This window comes from Aulonocara stuartgranti (assembly GCF_965226115.1).
Source record: "Aulonocara stuartgranti genome assembly, chromosome: 3".
NCBI classification, from domain to species: Eukaryota; Metazoa; Chordata; class Actinopteri; order Cichliformes; family Cichlidae; genus Aulonocara; species Aulonocara stuartgranti.
The window spans coordinates 76,471,962-76,484,640 of record NC_138941.1 but is presented as its reverse complement, the minus strand read 5'-3'; the positions used below and the strand labels follow the sequence as shown (position 1 = coordinate 76,484,640).

The window sequence follows — 12,679 nt, the reverse complement described above, 5'->3', positions numbered from 1 at the left end:
TTTTCATAAATAATTTATACAACGCAGAAACTCGGCCTCTCCCATTTAGATGCTTTATAACTGAGGAGTAGGGGGGGATTTCTAAGCTGTCACCTTGTGTGGTTGAGATAAAAATTTCTTAATTGAAGAAATCATATTTTACCTTTAAAACATTTTACAGCAAACATGATGGTGAGCTGAGGCAGTGTGGGCGTGGCCAGTGGCTGGATTAACATCCATTTAACAGTCTTAATCACATATCATCCCACTGATGAGCAGGAACATCTTCTGTTTTTTCTACTGACTGCCACCCTGTCATGGTGCTGTGCTTGGCGACCAGCTGTTCTCCAGCAGTCTTGAACAAAGACTCAGACATTAATGTGTTTGTGGTGAGAAACTTTAATAGTTTATTATTACAATGCAAAACCTGTGTAATACACACACAGTCACAGCTGTCATGTCTGAAAATACAAGTCATTGCAGAGCTGCAGGAAAACCTTTAAACGTCCCAAAATATTTTACTTAAAAGCATTTTTTTTAAAAACCCACGAAGTGCTGCATAATAAGACCAAACATGTAAAATCCCAGGCCGACAGTAAAGATACAACAGCAAAGCTGACACTCTGAAGACACACCCCCTGCTTTTATACTGGTTACTGGAGCTTCAGGAGGGGCCAATGATGTCACAGAACAGCAGCCAATCAGAGACAGTAGGATGAAGGTCGTCCATAAGGCAGAGTGCGTCCTCACTTTCCTGTTCAGAGACAAACATCAGTGATTTCAGCTCGAAGCTGGTGAACTTTGACCTTCCCTAACACACACATGTATGTGCTCTGTGACTCAGCTGACACACTTCTTACCTTTTAGCTTCCTCCAAAGGAGCAGAACTAATACCAGAACCAGGCACGGACAAAATCGCCATAGGTTAGGGACCAGGTGTAGTCGAACTCGACCTCCTCATCTTCCTCTATTGATTTACTGTTAGCAGGAGGGATTTTTTTCTTGGTAGTTTGGGGGCTTGTAGTACTGGGAGCATGAGTGGTTGTTTTAGGGGTAGTAGGAGGAGGATCTGTGGGAGGATCTGCAGGAACAATGACAAAGATGGTTCAGTCAGTTTATTATCTGGTCAGCTCATCAGTTCCAGTAGTCTGTGGAAGCTTCCTCACTGATAGACAGAGCTGTCTGAATTCTTGAAAGACTAAAGAAAGGATCTTCAGGTTACACTGAGGATACACTGAGACTGTCTGTCATGAAAGTCTTTATTTATGGACTTTATCAGGCACAGGATGGAGAGGAGTGCAGTGATGGTCTGGGCGTACCCATCTTCTTCTCTCATATTCATCCCAAGACCGCAGACAGAAATCAGCATTATAGAATAAACGAGTTAGATCAGGATCAACTGCAGACGATTGGATCGAGTGATTCTGCCTATCCTGAGTCCTCTCCTATACTGTACTCACACACATGACTGCAAGCCTGCCTACAATACCAATGGACAGGTGTGTCAACTGTGGTGGGCCCGATCAGCAGAGGAGATGGTCTCATTCCAAACAGACTCCCTGCATCTTTCACAGCAGCTATAAGATGTGCTTTTCTCTGCGGTTAAACCTTAGTGACTCACATTTGTGTGATTCATTCAAATATTCTCCTCTTGAAAGAGAAACATGGGCCTGAAAAGAAACTAATGTTCACATCTGTCAGTCACAATCTGACACTGAGTCTCTTTAGTAAATCCAGCAGAGTTTTAAAGTCAAATAGAGGTTTTGTGCCACCACAGTGAAGATGGACTTCTTTGTTCCTTCTTTAATATTCCAACCTTTGTAATGATGGGATAATTTTCTCTGGCTGCTCTGTTTATGTGACCTGAATACATTAAGAGAACATGTATCGATAAAGTAAGATATAACCTACCACCTTTCATTGATCTCTATGACATTTCTACTAAAGTCCAGGAAAAAAGGTTGAATAAGAAAGATCATTGCACTGACCTCTGACTGTCAGCCTGCTTTCATGAGTATGTGGATGATCCTCAGTGGAGCACGAGTAGAGACCTTCATCAGACTTCTGAACATTAGTGAGGGTCAACGTTCCTTCAAGATCAGATCCAATCATGTCCCCATCTTTATAGAAATAAGACTTCCTCGGTTCACCGTCTCTGCTTTCACAGAGCAGAGTCACATTACTTCCTGTCCACACAGGAGATGAAGGGATGTCCAGGATCAGGGAACCAGCTGACCAACAGAGACACAAACAGAGTGATACAGAGACAGACTTCCACCAACACACAGAGTCATACAGACACAGCTGGAACATCTGTACCTGAAACAATGATGTTGACTTCATCACTACGCTGCCCAGATGAGCTTTCACAGAAGTAAGCTCCATCAGAGGGGTTACGCAACTTGAGTTGACACATAGAATTTTTAAGAACAAGGCCTTCAGCTGCTCCACACCTCTCAGTGACTCCTCCTCTGGTCCTCTTCACTGTCCATCCATCAACTCTTTGTTCATCATCATCATCACAAGACAGAATCGCTAGAGCACCACCACTGAAGAACTGCTTGTAATCTGGAGTTACACTCAGAGAGACTGAAGGGCAGACAGATACACAGACAGACTAAATGTAGTTGTGTTCTTGTTGGAGTCTCACTGATGGTTTTCACTTCCATCTACTCACCTGCAGAAACAGTCAGTGCAGAGAGATGCAGCACACACACACCTGCAACAGGAGGACAGAGGTCACTGAAGGTCAGAGGTCACTGAGGGTCAGAGAAAGTGTGACTGTGTACTACAGGGGTGGGGAACTCCAAGCCTTGTGTTCTGCAGGTTTCACATGTGTCCTTGATCTAACACAGCTGATTTAAATAACTAAAACATCCTCAACATGTCTTGAAGTTCTGCAGAGACCTGGTAATAAAATAATCATTGGAGTCAGGTGTGTTGACCCAGGGTGAGATATAAAACCTGCAGATATCAAACCTGAGATATCAAACTCCAGGCCCTCGAGGCCTGGAGTTTGACACCCCTGGTGTACGAGCTTCATTCTCTTAAATCCTACATGATTCATCAACAGAGGTGGGCATTACCAAAGTAAAAATACTTCGTTACTGTAATTAAGTGCACTCGGGTAAAAGTGGGCGGGGCAATAAGTCACACTACTTCAGCATCTAGCTAGCCCTGCTGAAGAGGAGTGAGCATAAAGGGAGTAACAGTTTATTATAAGTCAGGTCATTTCAAATGCAGCGTTTCTATGAGCACAACAAACATCAGCAAACACACAAACTGTTTGTGTGCAGTTTGTCTCACAGTGTGTTACAGTTAAAGGTCCAGCTGCTGTATTTCAAAGAGAGGAAAGAAAGAGAGCTAACATCACTCAGAGATGGAGAAAGATAAGAAGATAAGAAAGAAGCACATGAGAGGACGTAGAGAGCTTAGATTTAAGGGAAGGACTTATGCTCCACACTCCATCCATGGGGTGTTGTGTGCTCTGTCTGGATGGGTAAGGCAAGCAGTGCTTTAATCTACATATGGGGCGACCGTGACTCAAGGGGTTGGGAAGCGTATCTGTAACTGGAAGGTTGCCGGTTTGATCCCCCTCTCTCTGTCCTGGTCGTTGAGTCCTTGGGGAAGACACTTCACCTACTGCCTACTGGTGTTGGCCAGAGGGGCCGATGGCGCGATATGGCAGCCTCGCTTCTGTCAGTCTGCCCCAGGACAGCTGTGGCTAAAACTGTAGCCACCACCAGTGAATGAATAGTGGAATTGTAAAGTGCCTTGGGTGCCTAGAAAAGCGCCATATAAATGCAATCCATTATTATTATTATTAAATCTGAAAAGACATTAGACATAAAATGGACCATCATAATCTCCTGTCATCACAGACAGCGCCATCATAAAGCTGCTCATCTCTTAGTGAACAGGCATGGTGACAGATTAGATTCCTCTTGGCCAACATGATGATGATGTAGAGCAGATAGCATTTGAAAAGGGTGTTAGTTTATAATTTCAATCATTATTGGTGATACAGCAGATATTTACCCAACTACAGAAGTGATAATATTTTAGTTCAGTTCATTTTTATTTCAAACACATACATTCACCAACATTTCATAATATCATCCCATGCAGTTGTTTGAAAGGGAGTAGTCAGAAGTATATACTTATTTAACTCTGACCCCTTAGGTTGACATCTTAATCATTTCTTCATCATTCTATCTAAACACACACACACACACAATTGTTTTCTCATATTCAAGTAAAAATATATTTAGATTTACTGATTTGCAAAAGAAAATAAACATCACTTTGACTACTGTGTTGGGTTACTTGCATTTTCTTCATTCTTATACTTATTTAAAATTTATTTTTTGAGTTTAGAGGGAAGTGGAATTGAGAAATACAAAGAGGAAGAACAACTTTGAAAAGGATGTCTATTTCAGCAGCGGGAGTTAAATTCTAGAATGAGTTAAAAGAAGAAATAAAGGTCAGTAGTGATATAAACCTTTCCTTGCCTTATATATTATTTGCACTGTTTTAAACTTCACCAGATCCTGGAATTTTGTAGCTTGCGTCTTAATAAAGAGTACGTTTGTGTGAGCCCTATACCCCTCCTGATTTATTAATCTAATAGCCCTTTTCTGCATTATGATTATAGTCTGAATATTACTTTTATATTTATTTCCCCAAACCTCTACACAATAACTCATATATGGTATTAGTAAAGCATAATATAGCATGTACAATGCTTTCCTATCCAGAAATTGTTTTGTTCCCCGAGACAGCAATGCCCCGAGCTAACTTTACCCTCACATAAGTGATGTGTGATTTCCAACAGGCCTTATGACCAATGATCACACCAAGAAATGTTATGGTATTAACCCTTTCTAGATATACATTATCAACACAAATTTCAATGTTAATGTTTTCTTATAATTTCCAAATAACATAAATTTTGTTTTATTTAAATTTAATGACATTTTCTTTTTATCTAACTCCTTCTTTAATGTGTTTAACTCCTGTGTGATCACGTCCAAAACCTCTTGCAATTCCACACCTCAACAAAGTATATTGGTATCATCTGCAAATATTTTAGTAACTTCGATATTTTACAAATATCATTTATATACACAATAAATATTTTTGGACCCAATACTGATCCTTGAGGTACTCCACATTCAATATCCACCAGTTTAGATTTAAACTCGTTTATTTCTACATATTGCTGTCGATCCATCACATAGCTTTTTATCCAATCCAATACTACACCCCTAAACCCACATTTTTCCAGTTTGATTATTAGAATTTCGTTACCCAGGGTAGCCATTAACCTATCTCTAATAATCGACTAAGCACCACAGGCCTTCAAGCTGGCTGTAGTTAAACCTTTACTCTCTAGACCAGCGGTCCCCAACCTTTTTTGAGCCACGGAGCGGTTTCTGTCCAACAATGTTTTTACGGGCCACCCTTTAAGGTGTTGCGGATAAATACAACAAAATAAAACCAGTACCAGTACCTAAAATAGAAGATTTGGTCATAACACACGGGAAAAGGCCCATGGAAACCGAGTTACTGATAAAAATGATAAAAATATAGAGATAAAAACCCTGAAAACCATAAATTTCAAACCTGAGCCTCAACTCTCGAAGCTGGTATCAGTCTGTGGCCCGGGGGTTGGGGACCGCTGCTCTAGAGCCTTAGCCAATTATACGCCAGTATCCAACCTTCCTTTTATATCAAAGAGTAGTTGTCACACAGCTAACAGATCATCTGCAGAGGAATGGCTTATTTGAAGAGTTTCAGTCAGGTTTCATCACAGCACAGAAACAGCTTTAGTGAAGGTTACAAATGATCTTATCTGATAGTGGACTCATGTCAGTGTTTTGAACAGGTTATAAAACAAGAGTGTAAGAACAGTTTCATGGTGTAAGATGCCAGTTTTGACAAGTACAGACTAGTGGAGAGTCGTCTGGATTAGCAGTGTAACGGTCTCATCCTTCTCTTTCTCTTTCTGTGTCCTTTACATTAGAAACTGTCAATCCCACCCCCGCATCACCCTGACTTGTATCATGAACAGGCTTGTGTCCACATGAACGTGCAGACTTTCCACTGGAAAAACGAAAAAAAAAACAGTCTTTTTACATAAAATGCACAAAATCGATCTCCAGCACCGTCGCAGGAAGGTGCTGATCAATAAAGCCTGCAAACGGTAACAAAGCACATGTAGCCAAATAAAGGCACACAGCTCTGATGCATAAAGACTTTATAAAAAAGCAGAGTTCATGACAACCTTCTCTCTTTAAGAAGTTTTTCCAAACTCTGTGCTCACTGCTCTAAACGAGCATTTACATGTGGATGAGCTCAAAGTTTGCAGACTCTCTAACAGAGTTTAGAGTTATTAACACACACTCTGATCCAGGTAAGAAACCCAGAGGAACAAACCTGCTGTCCACCACACCTGTGGTATTTTAGAAACTTTCACAAAGTCCAAGCAGACAGAGGCTGAACATAAACCCTGCAAACATCTGTGTGTGTTTGTGTAAAGGAGACACACACACTGAAGGAGCTGCTTTTTCAGTGTGTGTGATGGATCAGAGGTTGGAAATTCTTACCGTGCAGCAGGATCACAGACAGCAGCCTCATTTTCATCCTCACAGTCCCGTTACAGAGCTCCTCACTGCCTCCGACCTCACCCTCCTCTCAGGAGACTCTCAACAGGAAGCTGTAGCACTCTGACAGGAGGCACCTCCACAATAAAAGCTGTCCTAGATAAACACCTCTGCCAGTCGCGTCCTGATCATGTGTTTCAGACACGTACAAGTTAACCAGTATCCAGCATCATGCTCAGACAGCACAGGCCTCCCAACCACAGCCAACACTGGATTAGTCTTCAAGTTTTCTTTCTGTTGTTGTAATACTGTATTCACCTTACAATATGGCACAATATCAATAAAATGGAGGGTGGAGTGAAAATGACTGGACAAGTTTACAGTGATGTGATCAAGATGGTTCAACATGAGCTGTTCTTAAACTTTGCTGGAAGAAAGTGAGGAGAGAAACAAAGACCTTTGATTGGACAGTGAGTCAGAACTCAAACTGGGAGAGGTCAGCATCAGCAGTGTTGGCCAAGTTACTTTCAAAAAGTAATTAGTTATACTTAGTAGTTACTTCTTTAACAAAGTAACTGAGTTACAATATTTTAAAAGTAACTAATTACTAGGAAAAGTAACTATTGCGTTTCTTAAAAAATAACTTTAACCCTCTGAGGTCCAGGGTATAATGAGCCGTTTTTGACTGCTTTTGATGTTTCCTCTACATTTCAACTTTAAAAACTATTTACTTTGCCTTGTTTGGTATCATTCTTTTCAGCACAACCTCACATGTCTGAATTTACTGTTATTACTTCATTGGTATAATAACACAATTGATCTAAAATCAGACAAAAAAAAAACTCTGCGTAGAAAAAAGTTTGTTTTTTTACGGTAACAAGCTCAAACACATTTAATGAATTTTATTTTATTTTCAACTTGAAATTCAAATATAAATTGTAGATTATAAAAACCTTAGTTATTTTCTAGCTATTTAGCTATTTACCTAAAAATGCAGCTGTTGTGGAAGTTTTCCATTAAATAAAGCCTGCAGACGAGCGGTAGCTAACATTCTTTAATCAAAACACACAAAGAATAGACAACCAAGCTTGTGGAGCGCCTACATGACCGCAGGGCAGGTCAGCAGAGTCTCCCTGAGCCTAGCATGGCTCTCAGTTAAATACTTTCTTCAGGAACAAAAGGCAGTACACAGCTGTTTCACACCTTCAGGTTCACACTCCCTTGCTACCTCCCAGAGTCCTCGAAGAGACAAAAGTTTCTTCCTGTGGAGCTGTCTGCTTCCCCCAACTTCCTTACTAGACCCCCACCATTTGTCTTAATGTATGAGTGTGAGACTTGTTAAAATCCAGTAGCATCAAGGCGTTAGACAATAAAATAATGTGATTAATACACAAGTAAAAGAAATTCCTATACACAGCTAAGGTATATTTTGATAACCATTTAAAACTGTTTACAGAACAATCAGGTGTTCTGCATCAAATAGGATTTCACACAAATTATTTGTGTCAATGCAAAAAATAGTTCCTGTCTATAAGATAAAGGGGAACATCACAACCTGATACCTGCAGGCCTTAAAGCAGGAGGTGTATCACTCCTCCTGTTTTCCACCTTTAAACTTTATTGTGATCTCAGCTATATACAGTGAAGTATATAGAGATATGCGATGACCAAACAAATAGATATAAAAGGAATAAGAAAATAAATATACACTTAAGACTAAGGATTAAAGGATCAAAATAAATTAGAATTTGAAATCTACAATTTACAGTTTAATGATTTAAAGTGGCTTTTGTTTTTTGTTTTTTGTTTTTTGTGACCCGTTTGGATCTTTAGCCATCAGAATTGTTGTCTGAAGGCCAAGAAAGATGCCCAACGGATATACTTTACCAAGTGGATCATCATGGTCTTGCCATATTGGTCCATTTGATTGAACTTTATTATAATTATGTATTTATTTTATTTTCGTTTTTTAAAGACGGGACAGACATGACTGGGGGATAGGACAGGGAGAAAGAATGAAAGAAAGAAGAGGGAGAGAAAAAGGGAGAGAAGGAAAAATACAGGGGAGAAGAGATGGTGAGAAAGGGGGGAAGAAAAAAAAGAAAGACAAACAAAACACCTGGATCACCTGTATGGAGAGTAAATACTAAATGTTAAACATTATTGTGCAGCACATAAGATCAACAGAACACAGTGTGCTTTGAGGTAGGAACCAAAAGGGGTGTAGTTTGTGTGTGTGATCACCCGTGTGTACACCTGTGAGCATGGACGCGCTTGTTTTTAAAAGGTTCCTCCATGTAATGATCTGCTAGAGGGTGTGGGGGGGCCACAGCCCCGTCCTCCAGGGCATGAAGCAGGTATGGAGGAGATCAAAACTCCAGACATCCAGAGGCCCTCAGAACACAAGAGACCAAGGAAGACCCACAGAGGGGCAGCCGCGCCACTGTCCCAGAAAGAGCTGAGGAGAGTCCCAGATGAGGGCTCACTCAGCAGCCGCGGAGCAGAAGCCAGGGGGAGTTGCAGTGACGCGCCCGTGAGCTCCGCCGCAGCCAGCTGTGCCTGAGTGACCGAGCCCCAGGCCGAGAGGCCGGGGGCACCCCACCTCCGAAGTGGCCCGAGCGAGCCCCAGGCTCCAGGCCCCGATAAGCAGCCGCCAAGGAGTGAGCCGGTGTGTACCTGGACACCCATCTCTGGACACAAAGACCCACCAACGCACCGATGTCTGAGGGAGTCCGCCACCGGCAGGGGAAGTGGTGGTGGGTGGAGATAGGCCCTCCAAACCTTGGAGGGCCTGAGATGTCCCCAGAGAGGTGGCGTCTGATACCCAACCTGACATATAGACACAGACATACAGGCACACACAGATACAAACATCCATTCCCACCCTCATGCTCTCATATGCACTTACTCCACACTCAACCAACGTGGAGACAGACATAAAGAGACGCTGTACACACGATCACACATATACATTTACATACAGTGCCTTGTCTTTGTAACCAAAGGGGGTTGCAAGGGGAGGTGTTTAGTAAACTATTGTTTGAAGTTTGTCAATAAAAGGCAGCGAGAGGAGGCCATCATCGGGGTCTTTGTCATGCTGGACACAGATGAGAGGCCTCCCTTGCGCAAGTAATGGATCGATCGACTGTCTTGTTTTCTTCATGATGAATAAGTCTCTAGAATTAGCGGGGTTTGTGGAAACACAGACCCAACAGCCCTGCATGTGTGGGTGATTGTGGTGGAGCAGGAAGAGGGAGGCAGCTGGAGATGGGGAGGGAAGGAAGGGAGGGGCAAGTGACCCCTCGCTAGGGCCAGCTCCCCCGCTGACCCCAGTAGGCACCCCCATACTCCGCGACCCGCCAGGGAAAGGGGGCCCAGGCCCATCCAGACCGGGGCCCATGACAGCAGCGCCTGCTTGACCCCACAGAGCCCAGGACAGCCCACCCGACACCACCACAGAGAAAACTGCACCAACCCTGTCATCCACTCATCTTCCAGACTACACGAGACAATAGACACCCAGGCTGAGATCTTCCTCCATCTCTCCTGTATCTCCCCTTCCTGCAGAGAGTTCCTGAGGGGAGGAAAGCTCCTGCAAGATGTGACAATCTCCCCCACCAGTTGAAGAGCCCCCCAGGTGGCTCGATGCACTGGCGGCACCCTGCGCCAGGGCTGGGCCCCATACACCCACCCGCCCACAACCCTGGCAACACACCAACCAGGACCCAAGCCCCAGAGGCCCAGCCACGGCTCCAGCCTGGAGACGGAGCACCCCCACAACCCCACTCCCGTCCCGGACCTACCCCGGGGCAGCCAGGCTACCAGGTCAGTAACCCACGACCGCTACCCCAGGTTGAGCCCCCCAAGGAAGATGCCTCCGGGGAACCACCCAAGGACGCCCCAAGCCTGTCCCTACCCCCACACCAATCACAACAGTGAAGGCGGGACCCAACTATGACCCCCTCACCCCCACTAGGTGATGGAGCTGATAAAAGGAGCCCAGAGCAATTGATCTGATGTGGTGGCAGAGGCTGTATGAAGACTAATGTAATCTAATAGATAATTTCTATATTGGTTAGAATTAAGATTTTTTTTTTTTTTCCAGTTCATGAGGACTGTTTTCTTGGCTATGCATAGGGCAGTGAAAACCATATGGGCTATATTCTTTTCTGAAGTGACATTATCTAAGCTGCCCAACAAACACACTAAGGGGGAAGTTGGAATGTTACATTCACTTTGAAGTGATTTAAAGTGACCGGGAAACAGAGCAGCTTGTAAACATGAGCAGAATTCTTTAGAATGAAAATTGTCGATAGAGCAGCATCTGCATTATAAATGCAGTGGTCTTCTTCTTCTTCTTCTTCTCTTCATCCGCTTTATCCGAGGCCGGGTCGCGGGGGCAGCAGCCTAAGCAAAGAGGCCCAGACCTCCCTCTCCCCAGCCACCTCCTCCAGCTTATCCGGGGGAAACACCAAGGCGTTCCCAGGCCAGCCGAGATATATAATCTCTCCAGCGTGTCCTGGGTCTGCCCCGGGGCCTCCTCCCGGTGGGACATGCCTGGAACACCTCACCCAGGAGGCGCCCAGGGGGCATCCTTGTCAGATGCCCGAACCACCTCAGCTGGCTCCTTTCTTTTTTTTTTTTTTCTTTTTTTTTCTTTTTTTTAAAATGACATCAGAAACAGCAGCATGCGACATCACGTGATGGCGGAGCTTCAGTTCATCCTTTGTCATCTTTTTTTTTTTTTTTTTTTTAATAGGACAGGGGGAATGAATGAAAGAAAGAGGGGGAGAGAAAGAAAGAAAACCAAAGGGGAGAAGAGACGGTGAGAAGGGGGGGAAGAAAGAAAAAAAAAAAAACAACAAAAAAAACTCCTGGGTCACCTGTATGGAGAAAAAAAGCAAAAAAACAAACAGAGGAGACAGCAAACAACAAAGAGCAACATAATAATAGGGAAAAAAAAGCACCATCACAATAAACTAGCTAGTCATAGATATCAATAGTTACTAAATAATAGACGATATTGTTCAGCACGCAAGATAGACAGCGCACAGTGTGCTTTGAGGCAGCAGCCAAGAAAGCTTTAGTCCGCGTCTGTGAATACCCATGTGTGCATACCTGTGTGGATCAGCATGCTTGCATTCCAAAGGTTTCTCCATGTAATGATCTGCTAGGGAGTGTGGGGAGCCACAGCCCTGTCCTTTATGGTATCAAGCGGGTATGGAGGAGATCAAAACTCCAGACATCCAGAGGCCCCCAGAACACAAGAGACCAAGGAAGACCAACAGAGGGGCAGCCGCGCCACTGTTCTAGTAAGAGCTGAGGAGAGTCCCAGATAAGGGCTCATTCAGCAGCCGCAGAGCAGAAGCCAGGGGGAGTTGCAGTGATGCGCCCGTGGGCTCCGCCGGCAGCCAGCTGTGCCTGAGTGACCGAGCCCCAGGCCGAGAGGCCGGGGGCACCTCACCTCCGAAATGGCCCGAGCGAGCCCCAATAAGCGGCCGCCAAGGAGTGAGCCGGTGTGTACCCGGACGCCCACCCCCAGATACAAAGAACCACCAACGCACCGACACCTGAGGGAGTCCGCCACCGGCAGGAGAAGTGGTGGTGGGTGGAGATAGGCCTCCAAACCTTGGAAGGCCCGAGATGTCCCCAGAGAGGTGGCGTCTGATACCCAACCTGACATATAAATACAAACATACAGGCACACACAGACACAAACATCCATTCCCACCCTCATGCTCTCATATGCACTTACTCCACACTCAACCGACGTGGAGACAGACATAAAGAGACGCTGTACACACGATCACACTCCCCAAGCGTACTCTACAAACCGGGTCTAGGTACCCTTGCCCCTGGAGGGGGGAACTGCACCCAGACCCAGGTGGTGTTACCCTTTTCCCTGCGGTGGGGAGAGGCAGACCGCCCCGACTCCGCAGCAGTAGGGAGGCCCCACACCCCAGACCGCAGCCGGACGGCCAACTCCTCCTAGCCCCCCCGCTCCAGCAGGCCGCAGAGAACGGGGGTGAGAGAAGACTCCAAACCTCCCTCCACCCGCTCATAGTAGTGTTGATGCATGTGTGTTCTAAGGTGCA

General features: G+C 44.5%; 1 protein-coding gene across 1 annotated transcript; it reads right to left on the bottom strand.

The window, feature by feature from the left end:
• Window positions 1-358: 358 nt before the first annotated feature.
• Window positions 359-6,691, bottom strand: LOC309703644 (uncharacterized protein). The gene is made up of 6 exons (XM_082528577.1): window positions 6,588-6,691; window positions 2,657-2,698; window positions 2,299-2,568; window positions 1,968-2,210; window positions 840-1,060; window positions 359-733 (listed from the first exon to the last, which is right to left on the bottom strand). Exons 1-5 carry the CDS (start codon window positions 6,622-6,624, stop codon window positions 867-869), a joined length of 786 nt encoding a protein of 261 aa, XP_082384703.1. The 5' UTR covers window positions 6,625-6,691; the 3' UTR covers window positions 359-733; window positions 840-866.
• Window positions 6,692-12,679: the final 5,988 nt, after the last annotated feature.